The following is a 24,045-nucleotide window of genomic DNA, read 5'->3' as shown; positions in this document are numbered from 1 at the left end:
TCAATCACTGAAGTGTTACATTCGTGCAACAAACTGTGAAACCTCTGTGCTTCATTAGACACCTCTCTAAAACCATGCCCAGGCAATAGAAATGGGACACCAGGACTGGGAACGCTAGTTGCTTGATGGGCTGGCAGAATATTTTTTCTCTTCCTCTTTCTCATAATACCTGCTGCTGAGTTAGGCAAAGGAATAGGTCATAAGCTGCCTTATCTTTAATGTGATGCTGACTGGCATTGCCGTTTGGCACAGCAACGGGTATTGCCCACGTGTTTCCTTGAATGACCTTCCTCTGGGCTGTGAGTGTAGTTTGTACTGGGAATACCCTGTCCTTGCTAGAAAATCGGCTCCTGGGGAAATGTGTCCTTGCTTAGGCCTGTTGGGGATGATGGAGGGGGGTGTTATCCCGTGCCTTTATGGGTGCAAGACAGTTGGTTGTGTGCTTTGCATGGAAGTGGTGTGGCCATAGCAGGCTACAAGTACGATCAAGCTAAGATTCGGGAGAGGCTGTTAGCTCTTCTGAGACCAGCTAATACACCAGAGGAACTGGATGGGTGGCAGCAGAGGCTGGTGTCAGGCTGATGCCCAGTTGCTGAACACAAATCAGTTATAGAGATAGTAGAAATCAGTATTTCCTTAATATTTTGGGGGATCTGAGAGGATGTGGCTTTCAATTCTGAAAGGAGCAAGTGGCAGGAGTGTAAGTGCTCACACACAGTGTGGGGTCAGTCATCTGCTCCCTCTCAGGGGAGTTCCTGCCAGGCACCTTTAAACAGCCAGTACAGGTAGCAGGGAAGGTTACCCCCAAGTCCTGCAACATTAGCTACCAAGGACACGGGTGTCGTTTTGCTTCCAGTTATGAGGAACTCTAGGGAAGGCGTCTCCCTATTGCATCACTGATCTGTCAGTCATTTGCTTGCGCATTGGGGCTGGGTCAAAGAAAGTCTGCAAAACTGCACTGGGAGGTGTTGCACCCATCCAGCAGCTCAGCAAAAGAGTGTTTCTGCTATTGCATCAGTTCTTCCAGTTCAGGCTTTCATTGCCTGGTTGTGCCCGTCCTTATTTTGCTCCTCTTTGGCCCCAAGTTATGAAGCAGGCTATCAGTTCTTTGATCATGAAGAGCTTTTCTTCCGTGTCTCGTCATGATTTTGTGTGATAGAGCAGCAAGTCCCCCAAACACTCTGCTGCTGTTCCCAGCTTTCTGTGGAGACTTGTGCCCTGAAACAAAGGGGAGGCCCAAGAAGTTAAAAGCTCCAGATTTCTAATGTAGCAGCAAGTCTATATGAAAATTGCACTTCAACCAATTTCATTATTACCCAGTGCCATTTTTATGAGTAAGTTCTCCTAAGGCAATTCAAATCCAACAGTAGCAGTTTGACTTGCACACCTTTATGAGTATATGCATCATTTAATTTCTGTTAGGCTCTTAGCCAGGCAGAAGGTAATATGATAGTCCTGGTGCAATGATTGAATCAATATGAAATACCATTTGAGGTCATTCATGACTATGTAAGAAGTGGGAATGGAAACTTTAACACTGCCTTCTTGAACTTCACAAAGGAGCTGAGACGCACCTTTGTTCCTGCGGTGCAGGGTAGTTGTCTCAGATGCAAATATAGTAGCTTAGAAGTGTCTTTAAAAAAAAAACAAAAAAACAAAAAACAAAAAACCCTCCTTCCAGCCTTAAAAAGTTTTGCACTTGCCTCAGGCTAGATGTGAAGATCCCATGGTATAGACTAGTGGAGATGAGGGGCTGCCTCTTGGAATCTCTCTCTGGAAGCCAGGCAGCTGGGGGCTGAGAAGAGATCTAGGTAGAAGCTCTGCAAAGAAGCAGAGTGAGTTTTAGAGACGGTCCTGCTTATAATCTGTATTATTTAATCTAAGGTTCCTGCTTGATGTTGGTAGGGGCGGCTCTTGTGATCCCTTAGTGTTGTTGCACATGTTCTCGCAGCAGGACAAGAAGATGGTTCGTGGAGAGTTAAGGTGCAAGAGACAGTCTGCACGTAAGGCAGGGTGTGATGCAGCTGGATGTAACCAGAGCAGCTGTGATGGGAGACCTGAAAATTTATGCCTCGGAGGCCACAGCCTTAGATTGGCTACAAAACTAAAAAGTTAACATAATCATTAATAGTTTATGCTTATTTTCTTTTCCAGTCACAGTTTAAAGCTTGTATTAGTTAGTGACCCTGAGGGCTAGAAACAGACTTTGTTTGTCAGGACAACTGTCTTCCCTACTCGCGTGGTTCGGAGGGGCAGCTGGGCGGGAGGACAGCTCCTGCATCCTGTCCTGTTAGATTCACAATGAAATTGTGAAAGCTTTCATCCTATGTCCGCATAAACTTGGCCCATGCTGTCCTTGCATGAGCTAAGATCTGTTAAACGGGACTGGGACTCTAGCTCTCCTTCTGCGTGCCCTGAGAGTGCAACCCACTCTGCAGGTTGGGGCTACCTCGACCCAGAGCATGATATTCTTCCTTTGCTACGTTGACCGCAGATGAAAAGGTGGAAAATAACAGCACAATACATGTTTTTTCCTGCAAAGACTGACACATCTCCATTTTGTTCACAGCCTGAATTGCTCTTTCCCCTGCAACAATCATTTTTCTGTAGGCAACATCTGGTCAGGCTTCTGTTCCTTCAGTGCATTTGCTGGATATTAGTCAGACAGTTTATGCCTGCACCAAGGAGGGAGTGGGTTAGAGCAGATTAGAGCTGTCTGGCTTGGCCATGCAGGAACCGGTGACCAAACAAAATCTCCATAAATACAGCATTCGTTCTTGTGCCTCTCCCCTACCTCTGCCTATGTACCCGTTGGTTTCCAAATTATTGAGAAATGAATCTCTGGGGCATGAAATTTATAGTGCCTCACTGATATTCCTCTTGCAGGTAATTAGAGATAGTCCTGCTGGCAGTGCTGTGACTCAGCCTGAGGCTCTGCCGCCAGATGGCTGATCCCAAGGCTGAAGGGAGCAGAGGTGAGACTGGCCCTCACGCTGTGAGCGGCCAGCGGGTGCCTCCGGCTCACGTCTGTGAACTTGGACCTGCCGGGGATGTGGGACTGGCCCAGGGTGCTGCAACTGGCCTGTAGAGTAGGACTTCCCTCTCCTCCTGTCCGCCCCAGGCTCTGGTCCTCTGTAGGTTTGTGGGGCAGGATATAGGCACCTGCCCTTTCACCACCTCTGCAATGCTTGGTCTGGGCGATGTTGTCCCTTTGGGCTCTGGGACTCCCAGGTGTTGGTATGTATTTAAGCCTTATCTGTTAGCCCTTCGCTTATGGCTGTGATCACCCCCACTTCTGCATTGTAACATCTGGCACAGCTGCTGTTGCTCTGCTCGGTGGGTCTTGTCTTCCCCTCTTACGTGCTGTGCTGTGGTGGGTAGTAATAAGGTCTGTGCCCCCATCCCTGACACCTCGCTGCTCCCTTGGGCCAAGTGTTCACATCCCTTGGCTGCCTTCCCCAATCTCTTAATAAAACCAGTCCACGGTTGAGGGACAGCCGGGGGGGGCCTGGTAGGGGAAAGTTTTGCTGAGCTTTATCTCCTTCTGGCACTGACAGAGCAGCACTTGCTCTCTGCTCTGAGGCAGCTCAGCCACACGGGCTCTGCTCTTCTCACGCTCGCCATTTTGATGTGCAGGGCACTGGTGAAGAGCCGTGGCCCTCCCTTTCGCTTGGCGTTCCCAGACCACTTCCACTGGTCCCAGGGGTCTCTGGGGCTGGTGTTTGCCAGCAGTGGTCTCCACACGCTGGCAGCTTGACCTTGCGGCCAGGAATAGTGTCTTCTGGGTGACCTTTCCCGGTTAAGTACACGTTGCAAAACCCTCAGCTTTGTTTATGGGTCTATAAACTGCAGATATCGCTTTGTTGTGGCATTTTCACTGGAGGTATGTGCTGAAGAGAAACTTCCAACTATTACTGAAAGCTGGCAAACACCTGGAGGGGAGGGCGGTTGTGATGTACATCTCAGCCCTTCAGACACCAAATGCCTCAGGCAGGGATTTCCAGATTTCTCCTGTCTTGTCCCTTTTCTCAAAGTGAACAAACAAACCCATGTCCTACGCAGAATCTTTTTATTTTACCCTGCAAAGAAAGTTGCCTGAGAGAAAGCAGAGCTGAGGCCTATCAGAGAGTCATTACAGATCCCAACCATGTAGTCTGAAAGGGGACTCCCCTCTAAGCCAGCCTTTCTGCTTGCTGTGGTTATTTAAAGACAGGTTTGTAGGTTTTTGCTCTTTCTTTTAGACCTGTTCACTAGCCCAGAGCAGGGCTTGATGTGGGTCCGTGTGCTCTGCAGGTGTAAATCAGTGCAGCTTCGGGATGGTTGATGAACCTGCAATGCTGCCTGTTGTGTGAGGATGGGCTCTTTCAGTTGGTCTGCCTTGTGATTTGCCACAATACAGACCCCCTCACTTCTGCCTCTACTGTAGAAGAGTTGAGGTGACTTTTTTTGAGGTCATTTGGAAATTTCAGCAAACTGAAAAGAAATTCATAGAGAAAAAAGACTTTCTAGAGATAGGAAATACTTACTCAACCTTGTGCATGGGGTTTTCCCCTGGGTTTGCATGTTTGCAAGCATGGTGACACAGTGGGAAAGAGTTCATCTTTGGTTTGTGCGCATTGGGGTGCATATACCTCGCTGGAGAGGCTGTGACAGCCAAAAGGCCCTTGTGGTAGACTGTAGTGGGTGGGTAAAGCCCTGTTACGGGCTACCCCAGAGCCTCAGCATCTCCTGCAATACCACGTGTGGACTTTTCCCTGCTGCAGTGCCTTGCCCTGGGAGTCCCGGAAAGGGGAAGAGATGTGGGATCCAGGCCTGGAGTTTGGGAGCTCCAGGTGCCGTTGTGAGAGCAGGGCTCGGTGTTTGGGCAAAAGATGGTGCTCTCTTGCAGTCAGCATGTCTACGTTCCCCTCTCCACGTGGGCTTGGCCCTGAAGAACTCCTTCCACCAGCTGATTTTCCAGCAGCTCCTCAGATGTAGCATTTCACAGTGTTTCAAGGTGAAGGGGTAGTTTGTATGGGAAGTACCCACCCCTCTGCCAGCTGGGAGCCAGGGAACAGAAGAGCCTGTTCTTAATCCCCCTTCTCCTGAGCACTGGACAGAGCCCTGCTGTCTAGAAGGATCAGAGAAAGCTTGGTGAAGGTAGAAGAGAGGAAAAGGATCCTGGCAGGTTTTGTGTCTTGGAGCCAAGAATTGTCCCGTTAGGAGCTTGTGATCCTTTTTCTTTTCAAATATATATATTTATTTGTTTTAGACTGCTGGACTTCGCTCAAAGGGACCTGGGCTGTGAGTTTGTGCGAGCTGATTGACTGCTTTCTCACATCTCACCCTGGCCCAGTGTGCACCAGGAAGGGCTCTGACTTCTTTCCTGTAAAAGCTGCTCTCTTTGCAAAGGCGCTGATGTCTCCTCTTGGACAGGATCCTGCGCTGCGAATGGGAGAGGAAGGTGGGGGAGTTGTCCTATTGCTTGGGAAGAGGCGTTGGGGAGGGCTTAGCATGAGCCGCACACTGTAATTCCCCAGGGTGTCTTAGCTGTGAAGACTGGGGTAGTGTTCAGAGCCGAGCGCTCCTGAAAGGGCTCAGTGTGTATTTTGCATGAGTCACCAGGGCTGGAGGGGGGATCTGGGAGCCAGCTTGGAGGAGAGAAACAGAGCGGTGTTACAGGAGGAGTCAGTGCCCGAGGAAAAGGCCACGAAATGAATATCATTAGTATTGAGTGGAAGCAGAAGGGCCCTAGAAATGAGAGAGAGAAACTGAGAATCCGCCTTTCCAGGGGTGGAGGGTTTTGAGGGGCCCTGGCTTTGTATCCGGATGTGTGTGTAGGAAAGGGGATGGGAATGGGGGGGCTGGGGGGTTCCGGATCTGTCTGCTGTTGAGGTAAGTCATTTAACCTTCACGTGGCTCTGAGCGCGAAACTGAAACGGGGCTTGGGGAAGGGCTGGGAGAGCCCCACAGAGCGCTGTGGGGTACCCGAAACAGGGAGCTGCTGCGTGTCAGCCTTCGCTGCCCCGCGAGCCAGCCTGCAGGGCTGATGCTGGTCCTGTCTGGTGAAGGCAATCTGGGATCAGCTGTTTTTCTTGGGCTGTGAATCAGACTCAGTTTGGCTATGCGCTTCCTGGTCTGGCCAATACACACCCAGGCTGCCGGCAGGCTATGCCAGCTGCTTACACACCCTCAGCATCACCGCTGTTCCCTGGGGATTTTACCTGCTATGTCAGGCCCCAGATGTGGCTTTTCTTCTCCTGGAGCTGGTCATTGCTGTTAGCTCAGTGCCTGCCCTTGAAGGGAGCTTGGCTTCTTGATGACGTCCCAGCTAGGACCCATAGGTTTGGATATACGTGAGATGAAAAGCAGGATGGGTTTTCTGGTTAAGACTGAGCACAAGCATGCATGTGAAGATCTGGGTCAGTCTGAAACGTAATGTTGGGCTGGAAATGAACAGTTGTTTTGGTTGGGCTTTGTCTTACTTAACCCTTCATTTAACTGGGGAAAGTTTCAATGGGAAGTTGCCATTTCGAAACAAAAAATAATCAGCGTGGTATGTGCTATGGGCTGTTTCCAGCTGTGGAAACCTGTTAGTTCCCAGCAATGGCCTCAGCCCCCCGCTGCCTGGGGCGCCAGGTGTGCGCTGCTGTTTCACTCCCTAATACCAGGGAGCGGAAGAGGCAGAAGCTGAGCTGGCTGGAGTTTGCAGGGAGGGAGCAGAGGGTGACAGCAAGAGCCTTGGGAATGGAAGAATCAAAGTTGTTGATCCTAAGCTGCAAAACCCAGCAAGCTTTTCTGACTTAGGAGTGCAACAGTGGGAGGCTGAGCCTCAGCAACCCAGTGCAAACAGCCCTGTTCCCAGGGGGTGCCTGGAACTGGAGAGGTTCCTCCTAACATATCTGTGGCTGAGCTGTTTCCCTTTTGTCTTCCAGAGGTGCCGTGCTCTCCTTCCCGGTGCAACACGCGCTCATGAGAGAAGCCAGTGTGTGCACCGAACACACACGCTCGTCATGCCTTGTCATGCTTGTGACAAGAGAAGAGGACCCCTTGGTTTTTGGCTTGTCACCGTCTTTGGGTCTGTGGCCTTTGGGGTGGTGACAGGTAGGAAGCTGGGAACAGTGAAGAGAAAGTGCGGGTGGAAAGTGCTTCAGTGGTTTTTAATAAGGAAATGCGTCCCAAGGGGATTTGCATTTTTATGGAGTTTTAGTTGACTGAACTGCAAAGAAGTTGATCTTTGCTGAAGATTCATTCTAAGGCATTTCCTTCCAGCATGAATAACCACTGCCCAAAAGCACAGGGTCTTAACAGCTGAGCAGAGGGGGAGTGCGGTTGATCACTCCGGAGCCCCGGGCAGCCCAGCCTGTTCCTCCAGACCTGCAGAAAATCACTTCAGAGGCTGGGAATAATCTTATCAGTTTATCGCTGACCTCCCAGGGCCAATTCTTCCACCACACCTCTGTTTCATTGATCTATGGGGCCAAACCCCATCGTCATGTGCGTGGCATTGGCACTGCAACCTGCTGCTTGCTGCCAGGGTGTCTCTGCCACCTTGCCCCAGGGCCCATGTGGCCCATGTGCTTTCCATCCAGCTTTTCCAGACCTTTCAGACACTCCTTTCTTCCTCACCTCTTCCTAATGTTGGGCAGATCTCCTAGGCCCTACGGGAGCAACTTCTTATGGTGGTGCTACCATGTTTCTGACCTGTTACCACCAGGGGCAGCCTGAGGATGATGTGGAAGCCTTTGAAGTAAGATGTTTTGGGGAGCACAGTTTGACGATAGAAATGGGTGGGCAGGACCCATGGGAGCCATCAGCTTGTCCCTCCACCCTGCAGCAGGGCGTGCTTTCCCTTCGTGAGGTAGTAATTAAACCTGCACTGGTGTCTGGAGCCTCCCTGGACCAAGATGCCTCTTATTGCTAGAAATGCTGGAGCTGAGTCAGTGCAGCAACAGCAGAAATTTTAGTATGAGAGAGGATGAGTAGCTGTAGCCATGGCCTGCTGCGAATCAGGGAAGGAGCTGGATCCATGCATTAACTCAGTGGCCATCTCAGCCCACAGCATGACTTCACTGTCGGGTGAATATCCCACCATGGAAACCAAACCTCAGGAATGCAGCTGGGTGTGCCGTCTCTGTTCTCCTCTCCTGAGGGCTCTTGCATGGCTAAAATACTCCCAGGCTAGCAAACTGCTATCGCCACCTCTTCAAAGAGCTGCACTGGCCTGCCAACCGCTTGCTGAGAAACTGCCTGAGATGGCCTGGGGGGAGCTGTTCCCATGCAGGGCGAGCGCTTCGGCCAGGCCCGTCCCCTGCTCCCCGTGCGAGCCTACCTGGAGAGGTCGGGATGGAGGAAAGACCATGCGTGGTGGGTGCTGGCCTTCGTTCTCATGCTCCCAGAGAGCAGCAGCTCTGCAGTGGCTTTAAACCAGTAGTGCCATCCAAAAAGCAGGGAAATTTTAGCAGTGAAAAAATTCATGCTCTATGTGACCTCTTTTTACCACTCTTCCCTTATGCATCCGTAGGTGGCCTTTGCTGCAGACAGATCCACCAGTGGATCTAGGAGAGCCCAGATTTTGGCACAAAGGATGACGTGCTTGGAAGCAACAGGAAAAGAGACGATTAATGGAGAACAAACCCTGTGCGCTAGATGGCCAGGGATGTCTTATCTGCCCGTGCCTCCCTTTAAACCTATATGGCCAAATAAGGATTGCGTGAGCTATCTGCGTCCGTGGGGCCAGGTGGGGACCCGGCCGGGAGCCTGGGGTCTCTGCCGAAGTGCGCTCCGCCAGGTCTGTATGTTTTTCCGCTTGGGCTGGAGAGGGGCCGTGCAGGCAGCCAGCCGTTGGTGCTCAGGTGACTCCTGAGCCGGCCTTTCCATCTGAGTCATGAGAAAAGCCATGAGTGCTCTCCTGCCCGACGGAAAACACGGCGTCTCTCAGCTCTTGGGTTCTGGGTCTGTGCCAGCCCCTGAGCAGCGGCACTTCCAGGGACCTGAGCGCAACGCCAGGACCTCGCTCAGCCCTCAGACTATCCCGACACAGCGTCAGATCTCGACCTGAAAGCTTGGTTTTCATGGGCTGGTGCCCTACCAGGGCTTCACGGTTCAGCCTGTGTCCATGGCCCGCGGAGGGCAGCGTGGGGGGGGACTGGCTTCGCAGGCAACGGGGAGAGCTGGCGGCCACGAGGGCAAGGAGGAGACGTCCGTGGAGGCCGGGCTGCCCTTCCTCGCCGCGGGGCAGCCCTCTGCCTCCCTGCGGGGCACGACAGCTCTTTGGTGCCCTGGGGAGGGCTGCAGGCTTCAGCGCTGTCACTGGAGCAACATCACTCTCCCAAATCTCCAGCCCTTGAACTTTTCCGTCCCGGTCCCCTTTCCACCACCTTCGGTAGGGTCTGAGATCAGACCCCCAAAGGCTGCTGGGCAAAGAGGGGCAGCAGGGCCCTGTCACACCGCAGCTGTGCTTTGGCCTGGGGGAAATTGGGAGTCTGTAGCAGAAGGACCGGCATGAGCCGGGGAGACCGGCCTCACCATGCTGCCTGTCCCCACAGCAGCAACAGCTTCATCTCTCTTGAAAACCCTTGTGTTCCCACCACAGCGCCGGGACCAACCCTTGCTGCGGCCTGCAAGCATCAGCCCTGGGCAAAAGCACAGTCCCCGCAACCCCTGGGCTTCTGCGTGGGGCTGAGCTTAGTGAGGAGAGAGGGGGAAACTGAGGCAGACTCAGGACAGTGCTTTCCGCAGGGGCACGCTGGGCTGGGAGAGACGAGCCAGGGCCTCTGGCTCCCTGCCTTTAACCGCAGGGCTGTTCGCAGTGTGCCGCAGAGGCGGCCTGACAAGCCGTCTGCTGCCTCGTGCCCGCTGCGTTAGCCGCGGCGGCGGGCTCACCCTGCGCCTTGGGGAGGGGAAATGTTTGCTCTTTCCCCTCCCTTCCCTGCTAGCCAGCGTGAGTCCCATTTCCTCCGCACGCTGCCGCCAAACGGCTCTGGAACCACTGGAAAATGCATAAAAGCCCTGGGTAAGGCGGGCGGCGAGGGTTACTAGCAGTCACAGCTGCATCCAGCTGCTGACTTAAAGCAACAGCACAGCCACATCAGGCTCCCCAGGAGACCCGGGCGTCCGAGGGGCAAAATCCCCATGGAGAGTCCCGGGCTGTGAAGGCATGGGCACAATACCCCCTTCCTCCTTGCCGCCTCGTGGGGCGACCCAGGGAAGGGCGCCAAGGATGCGCGCTCTGAGGGGGGCCCAACCCTGCAGCCTCCCTCTCTCACAGCAGCAATGCTAAAGCCTCGCAAGCCCTGGGCCTTGTTCCCGGTGAGCTTTGTGCCCCACAAGCACTTTATGTGGGCAAAGTACAAAAGCTGCCTGCTCGCGCCGGGTCCCTTCGTGCTGGAGCCGAGCTGGGTGCGCGAGCCGAAGCAGCGGCTGCATCTTCTCCTGCCCCGCTCCGCGCTGTTGGGCTGGGGACCTCCAGGCAGGCAGGGTGCCAGCCCAGCCATCAACCTGCACAGCAGCTTCCCTTGCTCCCCCATTCGCCAGAGAAATCATGCACATCCCCGCGGCTTCGATTCCAAGCAGGGCAGCAAACCTTGGTCTTGGCCCGGTCCCGCTCACATTGTGGCAGCCTCTGGCTGGCTCCTCCCAAGCTCTGCAGCGTTTCGGTGCAGGAAACCTCTGCCCCCCTCACCTGGGAGCCAGTGCGGCTCCCATCGTGGCAAAGGCGCTGGAATGGAAACGGCCGCAGGGCCCTGGGGTTAATGTGTAAAATAAACCACCCTGCGCTTTGCTTCTGCTTTACAGCCCTTTCAAGGCTAGGCGAGCGGAGCAAGTGTTTCGTGGAAGCCTGTGTGTGCCCTGACCTCGGTGCCAGACTCTGCTGGTACCCTGCAACTGCCCCTTCTTCCCCACCGGCGCTCTTCGCTTGGTGCTAATCCTGCTTTCGTAAGGAAAAGTGATGGGACCCCATTTTTCCAAAGGGGAAACTGAGGCAGGGAGCGGCGCCTGGCCCCGGTGGTGTCCAGCCGCCCCAGCGTCAGCTGTGAGAGTGGCTCGGGCAGGGCGCTTTACCCGGCTGCACGTGGGCCTGGAGGCAGCAGGAGCTGCTGAGCTGTTCCCTGCCTGATGGCATGGGCCCGGCAGCATCATAAAAGCTGCTAAAAGAGCAAATATTCCACGAGAAAGGGCAGTTCCCCGCGCTATCTCGTCCAGGATGTTTGCGCAGGGCCCGAGCGTGCGTTACGCTGAGCGTGAAGTCCTGACGCGTGAGGCCGGGGCGCGTGAGCAAACAGGGACCTCTGCGCAGTGCAGCGGCCGCCACCGGGGCACGGGGCTTGGCTGGCGACGAGCAGCCCCGCTCCCCGGGGTGGCGGGGCCTGAGCGCCGGCAGGGCGCTTACCATCGCAGGCACGCACGTTTAACCAAGAAAAGCCTAAATGGCTTCTTAAATGACATAACTGCTGGAAAATATTGTGCGTTGGCCAGAGGCAGAGCGTGGTGAGCACATCTAGCCGTTCCCTCGGCTGCCGACTGGTCGCGGCCGTATCCCGAGCCCTGCTCCGCCGGCAGCTCCCTTGGCTGGGGCTGCCGCGAGCGCACGAGGGGTGCCAGGACGAGGTGCCTGCCAGGGCCGAGCTGGCCTCCTCCTGCCTAGCGGTGGCCAGCAGCTAAACCCAACATCCCCCCGAGCCCAGCTCAGCGCCTCCCCCCTCCCCCGCCCCGAGCCACCCTGTCCCGCTCCTGGCATCTCCTCTCTGCCGGGCGCCGCAGCCCTGTGCTGCCGGTCCCCAACACCACGGGGCAGGCTGAGCCCTGGCGCTGCTCCAGGCACTCGGAGGTGATGCTGGAGCAGGGACGAGGGAGGAAAAGCCTCTCGCTGCGGTTTCCCCGGAGGTCCCCAGCCTGCCCTTGGTACCCCGAGACTGCTGCTTGCGCGGGAAACCCAGGCCTGAGGGCTGGTGCGGGCAGCACAGTGAGAGGTGCTGCGAGAAGGGATGAGATGGCGTTCAGTACACGTATAATTTGTTAGCAGAACTGAAAATGTCAGGAAATAAATAGAAAAACTTAACAAAGAAACCAGGTCAGTTTTTCCCAGTGAAATGAAACCCAAGCCGTCAGTGGGAAACCACTGGCTGGGTCAACCTGCCACAGGCCAGTCTTTCAGGACTACATAAACCTTATAAAAAAAAAAAAAAAAATCACTTTGTACTTTTTTTTAGTATTTTAATTTGGGCTCACTTGTCATTTAAAAATGGCTTCTTGAAGCAAAAAAAAAGCATCGTGGTTTGCTCTGACAACATCTAGATGGACCTCTTTGGCCCCGTCGTGGCCCTCTCCCTCTCTCTTTACCCAAACCGATGCCCAGTAGCCACGAGATGCCCACTGCTGGGTCTGGTGCCCCCAGGTCGCTCGCCCCGGTGGCGATGCTGGGCCAGGAAAGGTTGCCCCAAACCCACCAGGCCGGGGGCAGCGTGGGCCAGGGCTCGAGGCGGGTGGCGGCAGCGGCAGGCAAGCACGGCCGCTCGGACGTTACCCGGAGAGGCTTGCAAACGCCCCCCCCCCCCCCCCCCCCCGCCCTGGCCGGCTCCCTGCACAATGCAACAATCATGTGTGTTTTAGGTCCTCAGGGCCCCTGCCAGCTCTCACAGGGCTCGGCTGGGCTCGGGACGTCACCGCACTGCGCAGGGCGAGGGAGCTTCCCCGGCAGCGGCGAGGCCCGCTGGTGCCTGAAGCGCTGGCAACGGTGCCCCCAGCGTCAGAAGCGCACAGGACAGTGCTCGTTTCCGTCATTAGTAAACCCAAACCTGAAGCTATTTGTGTCTAACTCAGGAGAAAAGGTTTGCACCGATGGCCGTGTCTCCCAGGCATCGTCTGCAGTGCTTGGAGCCGCCTGCCCGCTCTGGGCAGGGCTTTGCCACTTCTTGCCCCGTCATTGCTGAGCACTGCATCCTGGGCCCCAGCCCTGCATGCTTGGGTTTCCCAGCCCTTCGGTGCCAGCGGCCAGCAAGGGAGGATGGGGCCGCGCTGGGGCGTGCTGCGCCGGGCGCCTGGGTGCTCCCAAGCACGGCCCAGCCCCGAGCACGGGTGTCCTGCTGGCGCAGCGCCGGTTTGCGGGGGCCATGCTCCCACTGCCGCACGACGCAGCCGGCCGCCCTGGGGTGGCCTTTCCTTTCTGTTTCCCAGCCGGGGCTGCCGTCCACCAGCCAGGGCAGCTTGGCTGCCTGGAATGTCTCCCGCACAGCATGGGAGGCCATGGGGAGGTGGGAACGGGGGGCTTCGGAGGGGAGCATTGGAGCCAAAACCTGATGCAGGAGCTCGGAAGCATCCGGGAAGTCCCTGCACTCTGCAAGCGGCCACTTTCCTGCGCGGAAGCAGCTGTCACCAACACTGGCATTTGACAGCATCACTTGCAAAACTTCCTGCTAGCAGAGCCATAATTGTCCTCTCCCTGCTGCAAACATCGCTTCAGTCCTTTTGAGAGCACTTCTGTCCGGCCTGCTGCTCGGTGGCGGCTCCCTTGCAGGGTGCTGCAGATTTGGGATCCAGAGAGCCCCAGGGGCTCTCCTGGATGCCCTTGTCCTTGCCCAGCTGCTCTTTCAGGGCTTTGCCGTTTGCATCCCCTTGCATTTGCTTGCAAAGCGCAGGACTTCTCTGCTGGCATCCTTCCCAGCATGAACCCCTCTTTGCACCGCCGTGAATTCCCAGCCCCAGGCTCACCTGCACCCATCGTTCCCCTGCTAAGAGCAGAAGTGAGATGCGCCCTCCTTACAGCCCAGTATCCGATCAAGCTGATGCTCAGCATAGGTTTTTATTAAGCACAGTTGCTCTGTGCATCTCCCAGCCGCTGGATTTCCTCGAGTCCGTGAGTTTAGCAGGCTTAGACATGCCTACGGGAAGATGGCGACGAGCTCAGGTGGGGAGCGCAGGGACCGTTGGCGGGGCGCTGCTGAGTCCCTGCGGTGGGTAAGTCAAGGTAAGTGGGGCTGGGGAAAGCGATACCACTTTTTTCCTCCCCAAACCAAGCTGGGCACGATGAGGTTGCCAGAGTTGGGCCAATGGGCACCCCTCGCCCTCGGCCCTGCTGCAAAATGTGGAGGGGCTGCGCGGGAAGCGCTGGCGCTATCTCTGCCGGGTGGGAAAGGAAATATCCCAAAGGATTTCCTGCGATCTTCCCAGCCCGACTCCATGGCTGATAGCAGCAGCCGGTGGGGCTTGGGGGGGGGGGGGGGCGGGTAAAAAGGGAGCCGTCAGGAACAACAGGGCTGATTTTGTGGCTGAATGCCACCCCGGGATGTCCCCTCTGGTCCGGCTGCCGTAGGGACGCCTGAGGCGTGGTGCTGTGACTCAGGGCTGCCACAGGAGCCGGTGGTTAGCCGGGAAGGCTGGAAGTTGCTGCCCTTCAGGAGCTAAGTGCCCCCCTCATGCCGGCTGCTGTCGCTGGTGCGACCCTGGGCACAGGCATCCCCAGACAGCCAGAGACGCAGGGTCTTTCCTGGCTCCCTGTGCACTGAAAGTGCCCCGTCCTTGTGCCCCGGGCAGCGCAGCCCCTGCCCAGCGCCTCCCTGCACCTGCCTTTGCCTTTGCAAAGCCCTCCCTGCTCCAGGCCCCTCCTTACTGGCCGCCCATGGCCGAAGCAGCCGGGCGGAGGGATGCCACTGCCAGCTTTTGCAGACCGGCTGCCCCCAGGGCTGCCCCTGGCCCCACGCTGGCCCCACGGTGCCCCACGGGACTCCCTCAGGAGTGACCCCAGCGGCTGCTCTCGGCAGCTCCCAGCACGCTGTGGGCCCGGCTGGGGCCAGGCAGGTCCTGCAGCGGTGGCCACCCCGGCTGGGCCCTGGAGCAGGGAAATGCCCAGGGAGCAGCCCTCCTGCCTGGGGCGTGGGGGGCTGCTGTAGTGCTGGCAGGGCTGTGGGGCTGGTGCAAGGGGGTCCTGGGTGGGATGTGAGTCTCGGATGAGGTGGGGGTCCCAGGAGAGTGGGGGGGTCCTGGGAGAGCTGGGGGGTCCCAGGAGAGCTGGAGGTCCCAGGAGAGCTGGGGGTCCCAGGAGAGCTGGGGGGTCTCGGGAGAGCTGGGGGGTCCCAGAAGATCTGGGGGTCCGTTGCTCCAGGGCAGCCCGCTCCTGCTGCACCCCTGCACTCAGAGACAAAGTCACAGCAGCCCAACGGGAGGACAAACCTAGGGTTTCGCTCTAGCATTTTGGGGGTCACCCTGAAATGACCTGCTAGGGGTTGGGGGGGTGCAGAAAAGTCCCAGCTTCGTCTTCCAGGAATCAGACCCCAATTGCCCGGGGCTGCTGTCCTGGTGAGCACCGGGATCCCCCCCGTAAATGGTCTCACTTTGCAGTTCATGGCTATGGGTCACGGGTAACGTACCCCTACTGCCCCGGTTACAGGAGCCCCCCGAGGGGCGCCAGGCGGGTCCCCCGGGTGCCCAGCGCCCCGGGAGGGGCCCAGCGGGAGGGGCCGGGGGGCACCCCGGGGCCCGCCCTCCCCGCCAGCACGGGGCGGGGGAGGGGAGTTTCACCCACCGGCCAGGCCGAAGCAGGGGGCGGAGGGGCGGGCGAAGAGTTAAGCTACCTGCTCCGCCGTCCCTCTTGACTCCACCTCGGGGAGAGCGAGGGGAGGGAAAAGGGAAAAAGGAGGAAAAAAAAAAGCGAGGGAGGGAAAGGCAGGGGCAGAGCGAGGCGCCCGCACTGCAGGGCAGGAGCCTCCCGCGCCGCCGGCCCCGGCCCGCGCCCAGCATGTTCCCGTGGTGAGTGCGGCCGCGGGGCCCCCCTCCCCTCCCCGCCGCCCCCCGGTGTGGGGCGCCCCGGGGCCCCGGGCGGGAGGGGGGAGGTTGCACGCTCGGCGGGACGAGGGAGGCTCCGTGGGTCCGTCCAGCGCAGGAGCGATGCTCCCGCTTGCAGAGCCCCTCTGCGAGGGGGGGGGGTCCTGCTCCTTCCCCCCCCACCTCCAGCCCCGCGGAAGGGGTCCCGCGGGCTCTGCCCCACGGCGAGGGGGCTGCGCCTGCTCCCCGCTCAAGCCGCAGCTCACTTCGGGCAGCGCTGGGGGGGTTGTAGCTACTTGTACTTAAGCCGCTATTTAAGGCTGCTTTTCGGGCAGGTTTGTGCCCTTTCGCTCTGCGTTCCCCTCGGTGCGGTGCCCTCGGTGCGGTGCCCTCGCCCCGGCCCCGGGCACGGCCAAGAGAAGGGGCTCTACGTCCGCGCCGCCTCCGCCGGCTTGATGACCGAGGGGCGAGAAAAAGCCGAGTAAATAGACGGTCCCGGCCGAGCAAAGAGGGTTTTCGTGCCCCTCCGAAGCCGGCGGGACCCCGAGGCTGCGCTGCGGGCTGGCGCTGGGCTCCGGCGGGACGTCGCTATCCGACGGCGGCCGGAGCAAGCCCAAAGCGCTCAGGGTTTTTCTGCTCTGCCTCGTTTTTTTTTCCTCCTACAAAGCCCTGGTTCTTGGGGTCTGTTTTATCCCCGTCAAGGTGCTGCTCAGCCCCTGTGCTTACCGCGGAGCAGGGAGACCCGAGATCAGAGAAGAGACCCGTTATTAGTAGTAGCCTTTTATCCCCATAAAATGCATGTCTTGATCCAGGAATTGCCCGCGGTCGTGGCTCAGCGTCGCCCAGTCCCCAGCGGCGGGGGGAGAGAAGACCCAGGTTGTCTCCCGCCGGGTGCCGCGGGCCGGGCGGGCTCCCAGCCCCGCCGCCAGGCTCGACCCTCCACCGCGGAGGGGCCGGGTGGTCCCGGCAGGCCCGGGGGACACAGCCCGGGGCCATCCCGCCGGCCAGCTCGGTGTCTCCGCGCCCGCCAGGGCCGGACGCGGCTCGACTGCCCAGCATGGGAATCCAGCCGCGGTTTTGCACCAGCGGGCCAAGTTCAGACCTATGCGAAAAGTCTTGAATACGGTTTTGTAAAGGAGCCTGAATCGCACTGCTGAGAGCTGGGAAACAGTGTCAGCTGAAGGGAGGACGAATAAGTTTACATGATGCTGCTGGGCACCTGCCCAGCATTCCCAGATACGGCCAGGTTATCCCACCCCGGTGCTTCGGCCACCTCTCAATGAAAGACCGGAGAGACCCTGGTCCCGGACGCCCCTCGGGACAGGGGCGACCTGGGCTATTTCGCTGTGGCACCGGGTGCCCGTGAGCAGGTTTTAGGCAGTGCTGGGTCCGGCCGGGGTGACCAGGGCTGCGCAGCCCCGAGGGGGTTAAAGGGAAGGGCGCGATCCGATGGGGACTGCTCCCTCATCAGTCTCAGATGAGTGGCCACATATAAAACCTGACGGAGAATATCCAGCCGTTCGCCTGTGACTGCTTATTTCCACGCTAGCGCTCCCGTTCCTTCGTAGCGAGCGCGGGTTTCCCACATAAATTTGGGGCTGGAAAGGTGTTTGTGCTTGAGGGCGAAGTCAGAGACTGGGGTGCCCGGGAGCTCCTGGTCCCTCCTTGCTGGGGCACCTGCGTTTCGGGCCATCGTCCCTGGGTGCGATGCCGTCCCCTGCCCGCGGCAGGTTTGCCCAGCTCCCACCAGCTGAGTGAGGTTCTATCCGGCTGTTTTCATCATTGTGGATCTTTATTTAGTGGCATGAAGTTGCTGCCTCTCCCCTAGCAGAGGAGACGGCAGAGAGGGTGGAAAGGTGTCAGGAGCTCTCGGTTGCAATTGGCTCTGGTTTCTCAGCGAGCCCCGGGAGAGAGAAAAACGGTGGGAAAAAACCCTTGCTGCCTAGACACCTGTGCACGTGGGCGGCTCTTGCTGGGGCTCTGCAGCTTGACCCAAAGGGACGTCATCCGTCACCGAGAGGACAGGCACCCCGTGACGCTGGTGTCACAGCCGTCTGCTGCAGCCCAACAGGGCAGGAGCAGCCCCAGGCTGGGAGCTGCTGCAAGCGCGAAGAGGCTCAAATTTACCTTTGAGATCCTGCAAGAAATGGCCTGTTTGACCTGCCCCGGGGCCTTCCAGCGAGAGGAGGGTGGTCATAAGCCTGCGCCCTTAAAACCCTTCTTTTTTGGTCCTGAACACATAACTTGGGAAAAACCAGCCAGCCTAGGAAATCAGGAACTCGACCCCTCCAGCTGCAGAAGGAGGCGAATGGCTCGGGGGCTGGGCTGCAGAATAAACTGCATTTTCCCTCTTTTGGGGAAACCAAGGTAGGAGCGAAGCTGGGGGCGCCGCGTGCCTCCTCCGCGCCAGCCGGGCCACGGGCTCCCGGGGCCGAGTGCGGCAGCTCCGCCGAGCTCCTTGCGTGTCCCCTCTGCTCGGGCCAAGCGGCGGGAGATGGGGCGTCCCCGGGCTGCGCTCCGCACGCAGGAGCCCAGCTGCTGCTGGTTTGCCCAGCACTGATTTGCATGGGGAGACGGCCCGAGGCAGCTGGCGAGAGGAAATTAGTGCGGATGCAGGAGCCGGGGAGGGGAGCCAGCGCCCAGGGCCCATATGGGATGGTGATGGGCAGAGCAGGCAGCTCCTCTCCTCTCCGGAGGCATCAGCAAGGCAAAACCCACCTTGCTTTGAATGATGTGGGAGACAGCAGGTTGGGGTGAGGGGGTCTCATCTGGAGCAAATCCATGGCTGTCACTCGAGCGGCTCTGCCCACCCCTCCGTATCGCTGTGCAGAGAAATGATGGTGCCCAGAGCTGGCCAGATCCCCCCACTGCACCCCAGAAACGCCGGTTCACGTGCAGGGGATGCGGTGCTCTCGACATCTTTCCCCCATTGAACCTCCAAGTCCATCCCGAATGGCAGATTTTCATCCTGAACTGCTATTTGGCAATGAACCGACGATGCCCGTTCCGTGCGGCTCCCGTGGTCCTTTCTTGGTGCCTATAACCTGCGAGGCCAGCGTACGGCCACGGGAAGCCTTCCCTCTCTTGGAGCTAATGTTTCAGCAGAGAAGACAATTCCTTTTTGCTTTTGTCCTAAACTGAAACTTTCAGGCGGGTGAAACAGGGGTTTCCCTTGGGATTTTCCTTCAAAACGTCTGTTTCGACGAAGATGTTATTTTCAGCAGAAAGTTTGCCATGCTAATAATGTCAGAGGACCCTCCCTACACCCGGTGTCACTGTCATTTCTTCTGCCTTTCCCTGACTTTATCACGCGCTCTCTCACCTCATTTTCCTCTTCTGTGGGACCCCTTTCCTGCTCTTTGCACTGAGCCAGGCTCTTTCAGATGACACCGTGGCCGCCCACCGCACGCGTGGTGCCTGTCCCCACGGTAAGCGTGGCCTCAGAGCCACCCCACAAGCAGGGTACTGGTGGGAAAAGCATATGGAGGTGTCCCGCAGCACTTCCCATGAGACCGAGATGCGATCAAAAGGTGATGGGACAGATTAGAAGCATCTCACGATCTCTCCAGAAGATGCTTTTGCAGACAAGCCTTTCACAGCCCACAGTTTCTTCTCCTTAACCCACCTGTCTTGTCTCTTTAGGAAGAAGACTATCTACAAAACAGTTTGCCTGTCCTTCTTGCTGGTGATCACGGTGACAGTGCTGCAAAGGGGAATGGCCCCCAGCCAGTTCATGCAGGGCCAGCAGCAGAAAGACCCGCCCCCCCCCGAGCCCCTGAAAACTCAGAAGAGAGACAACGCCTTCTCCGTCACCAGCACTTTCTGGAAGAGCAAGAAGGAGAAAGCTCCTGTGGAGGAGGAGGACGTGACAGAGAAGCACACGAAATCCTGGGACGTCACCACTACCAACTGCTCGGCCAACCAGAACTTCAGCAAGATGGACTGGTTCAAAGGGCTGGAGCCGAACTTCCAGCAGTTCCTGCTCTATCGGCACTGCCGCTACTTCCCCATGCTAATCAACCACCCCGAAAAATGCAGCGGGGACGTCTACCTGCTGATAGTAGTCAAGTCGATCATCACACAGCATGACCGCCGCGAGGCCATTCGGAGGACCTGGGGCCGGGAGAAGGAGGTGGAGGGGAAGAAGATCAGGACGCTCTTCTTGCTGGGCACGGCCTCCAAGGAGGAGGAGAGAGCCAACTACCAGAAACTGCTCGATTATGAGAACCACATCTACAAGGACATCTTGCAGTGGGATTTCCTGGACAGCTTCTTCAACCTCACCCTCAAAGAGGTCCATTTCCTCAAGTGGCTGAACATCTACTGCGACAGCGTCCGCTACATCTTCAAGGGCGATGATGATGTGTTTGTGAGTCCCAGCAACATCCTGGAGTTCCTGGAGGACAAGAAGGAGGGAGAGGACCTCTTTGTGGGAGATGTTCTCTACAAGGCCAAGCCGATCCGAAAGAAGGAGAACAAGTACTACATCCCCAGTGCCCTCTACAACAAAAGCATCTACCCACCCTATGCAGGGGGTGGGGGCTTCATCATGGATGGGCCCCTAGCCAAGAGGCTGCACAAGACCTCGGAGACGCTGGAGCTGTACCCCATCGACGATGTCTTCTTAGGGATGTGCTTGGAGGTCCTCAAGGTATCGCCCATTGGGCACGAGGGCTTCAAAACTTTTGGCATTGTGAAGAACAAGAACAGCAAGATGAACAAGGAGCCGTGTTTTTTCCGGAGTATGCTGGTGGTTCATAAACTGCTGCCTCCAGAGCTGCTCCAAATGTGGGACTTGGTCCACAGTAACTTGACGTGCTCGAGAAAACTCAACATCCTTTAGCTCAGCCTCTCCGGAGAGCTGGGACTGAAGGGGGCCGGGACAGCTGAGCCCTGCTCTGGGAAGGGGTGAGCCTCGACTCGCGGCACCAGTTCTTCAGGGGCAGCTGCCTCTGGGGTGAGGCGGGCAGAGAGACTGCGTCCGCGGGCAGGGGTTGTGATAGTGTTTGTTCCTGTACTGTAACGTGGTTTGCTTATCTCCAGCTGGGTTGGGGTTTGCTGAAAAAGAAGAAAAAAAAACTAGCACGAAATGAAAAGAGAGAGAGAGTGAGCGAGCGGGAGGAGATGTTCAGTGGAGGAAAGGGGCTCTCCTCTGTGGCTGCACCTCCTCAGCCTCGCGCTCCCCTTAGGACTCCGGGTTTCCAGGCAGACCGTTTGGGTCCGGCACAGAGGTCCCCATACGACAGCAGCACCCAGCCGTGCGGGAGCTGGCACACGGAGGAATGTGCCCGGCCAAAATGCCTCAGGGATTTGTTCCTTCCCTCGCGGGGAAGGGGAAGGGACGAGACGAGCTGGCCTTGTGCAGGGCCGAAGCAGCGAGCAGAGATGCCCGGGCACTGCCCGGCAGGGCGGCCCCAGGAGTGCTGGTGCCTCTCCGGCGTGTGGAGCAGGGCCCAGGTGTTTCGCATCCCATCTGCTCCTTTCTGGGGGGGGGGGGACATTCATTTCTTCAGGATGTGGTCAAGGACCAAGCCAGGGAATGGGACTGGGAGATGCTGCCCCTTTTCCCCTCCCAAAAGGCCCCGCCCGCGCACAGGGTCTCCTCCAGCGCTCTCGCTCTCGCTCTCTCTCTCTCTCCTTCTGGTGCCAGACATTGAAGGAAAAAATTTCTACTACCTCAAAGGTCCCCCTGTGCAGTGCCTTTTTCTTTTTTTTTTTTGCTTTTCTTAATGTGTTTTGGAAACGTGCCTGTTTCAGTTACTCCGAGTCTGTATGTTCCCCAGGTTAGAAAACAAACAAGAAAGGGCAAAAGCCAGCCAAAAAAGGCAACTGCGTGCCAGGCCACACCACTTCTCCTCAGCTCATGCCCCTCGTCTGCTCCCACGAGCTGCAAATTGGAAGCGGAAGACGCGAAAGAGCCCGTCGCTGCTCCCAGGCGGGCGGCGTTACTGTGAACTCCCATTTCGGCTGCACCCAGCGGCCACGGCCGAGCTGCTGCCCCGGGGCAAGTGGCAGCGTGGGGCAGAGCCCGGGGGCATCTCTGTGCCTGCCGCGGGGGTGCGACGCACAACCACAGTCCCGTTCCCATCCTCGTGCCTTTTCTTGCCAAGGGGAGCGAGTTCAGCAATATTTTCCGAAATGACGCCTCTAATTTATGTCAGGTACAGCGGACCGGGCTGCGTACAGCTCCTGTACGCGGCACAGCTCTTGCTCGCTGCAGCGTTGCGCGCGGAGAGCCGGGGCTGCACACCTAAACCTTTCCATGTTGCTTTTTACCTGGCGGGACCTGTGCAGAGAAACCTTGTAGATTTGGTGAATAGTCTAGTTTCTAAATAAAGGTTTGGAAAAAAAAAAAAAAGGAGAAGAAAGCCCAAGCTCTCCCCTCGTGCCATTGCTGGCGGGTTTCTGCTGGCCGAGGCAGCCCGGCAGCGAAGTCTGCCCCAGCTCGGGCAGCGGTGTGGGGCGCAGGGACCAGGGAAGAGGGTGCTTGTAAGTGGGATGTGTCCAGGCAGAAAGGGAAACTGAGGCACGGGTGGTGGTGGTGGTTCCCCCATCACTCCAAGCCTTGGGTGATGAACATCTCTGGGATCCCAGAGCCCGAGATGCTGTCTTGGCATTTAACCACCCATGGATAGATATATATATATGTGTGTGTGTGTGTGTGTGTGTGTGTATATACACACATATATATATATATATATATATATATATATATATTTGTCTTCCATGTGCTCTGCCGGCTCCGTTCTGGACCCAGGTAAAGCTCAAACCCCCCCCAGCGCCCCGCGGAGCAGCTCCCTGCCTTGACCTCCAGCTGCAGAGCTGCCTTGGCTGGTTTCGGCACCCCCCAGCCGTGTCCCTGTGGGAGGCTGTGCCCACGGCACTGCCCCAGCAGCAGCAGCAGGGACAAACTGTGCCGCTCTGGGTTTGGATGGGGGACAGGGAGCAAGAGCCATGCAGGAGCCCTCAAGCCTCGCAGCCCGGGATCGCTGAACCCGGAGAAGAGGAGCAGCTTTCTGGGCTGCCCCACGCAGCAAGCTGCAGCCCCTGTGGAGCACATGGGGGCAGGGAGAGCCCCTAAAGGGTGGGCTGTCCCCCAGGAGCAAACCCTGCCTGTGCCTTCTGCGTGGCAAAGGGCTGGGGACGGGCAGCCCAGAGTGGGCTGCATGATGAGCCAGCAGCCCCCGCCGTGGCCAGGCCCCTGCCCAGGGGCTCCTCGAGCCTGCGCCAGGGTCACACCAAGCCCCCGTCCAGCCTGTCTCAGCACTCCCAAACTCGCCGCAGCAGTGGCAGGAGCAGCAGTGTCAGCCGGGAGGGTGCGTGAAGCCACGCGTGGGCTCGGGGAGGCCGCAGGTAGGCAGTGCCGGGCAGGGGAGCACTGTCGGGACCCCGTGGGCTGCAACCCCAGCACCCAGCCCAGCAGCGTGAGATGCAGCAGGCACCGAGGCAGAGCGCCCTTTCTCTCCATCTCCGGTTGCTGTGCCCTAAACCCACCCTCCCCGGAGCCCGGCACCGTCAGGAGCAGCCCGGCTCCCCGCCAGGACACGCAACCCCAAAATCTAGGGGCAAATACGTTCACTCGCCCCATCTCGGGGCTTTTAAGCAACGCAGCGCCCTCGGCGCAGCCTTGCGGGGCCGGGCCCGCTCCGTGCCTCGCGTTGCCCCCGCAGCAGCGCAGCGGCCCGGCGGGGACCCCCGGGGCCCGGGCGGGTGCTGCCACCTAGCGCCCCGCTGCGCCCGCCGCGCTCCGACCATTTGCCGCCGGGGCCGCGGCGCAGGCTCTAAAATGGCTGATGCCCAAATGGCTTGCGAGAAGGGAGCTTTTTAGTCACGCAACGGCGAGAAAGAAGAGTTTTCCAGCGTGCAACCCCCTCTTGGGCTCTCAAAGGGTAGCGGCGCAGGCAGGAGCGAGCATTCCCTCCCCGCTTTCATCCACAAGTTTTTCTCCCCCCACCCCGTGCAGGACAGCCTCAGAGCCAACTGCCCTTTTCACACCTTCCCACTACTTAACATGAGCAAGAGCAAGTAGCACACGCTCAGGTTTTCTACGACAGACAGGAAGGTGCAGTTTCAAACACAGGAGCAAGGGTAGCCCATCTTGCTTCACCAGCACTGCAAGGAATCCTTCCCCCCCTGCCCCCAGAGGCTCTATTTTGGGATTCAGGAAGAAAGGGAGACCCCAGCTGCACCAGCACTTTGCAGGCTGCAACAGGACCCCTGCCTGGCCCTGTTCTTACCAGTGCCTGTTGGCAAGAACACTACCTCCTCCCAGTGCTGCTACAACAGGCAGCCAGGTTGGGGGGGGTC

General features: G+C 58.0%; 1 protein-coding gene across 1 annotated transcript; it reads left to right on the top strand.

The window, feature by feature from the left end:
• The first annotated feature begins 15,490 nt into the window (after nt 1-15,490).
• B3GNT7 (UDP-GlcNAc:betaGal beta-1,3-N-acetylglucosaminyltransferase 7) lies at nt 15,491-22,096 on the top strand. The gene is made up of 2 exons (XM_026093446.2): nt 15,491-15,723; nt 19,381-22,096. Exons 1-2 carry the CDS (start codon nt 15,713-15,715, stop codon nt 20,579-20,581), a joined length of 1,212 nt encoding a protein of 403 aa, XP_025949231.1. The 5' UTR covers nt 15,491-15,712; the 3' UTR covers nt 20,582-22,096.
• The last annotated feature ends 1,949 nt before the right edge of the window (nt 22,097-24,045 follow it).

The sequence above is a fragment of the Dromaius novaehollandiae genome, chromosome 9 (genome assembly GCF_036370855.1).
Source record: "Dromaius novaehollandiae isolate bDroNov1 chromosome 9, bDroNov1.hap1, whole genome shotgun sequence".
In the NCBI taxonomy this organism is placed as follows: Eukaryota; Metazoa; Chordata; class Aves; order Casuariiformes; family Dromaiidae; genus Dromaius; species Dromaius novaehollandiae.
Note: the sequence above shows the minus strand (reverse complement) of the source record. Positions and strands in the feature narration are given on the sequence as shown.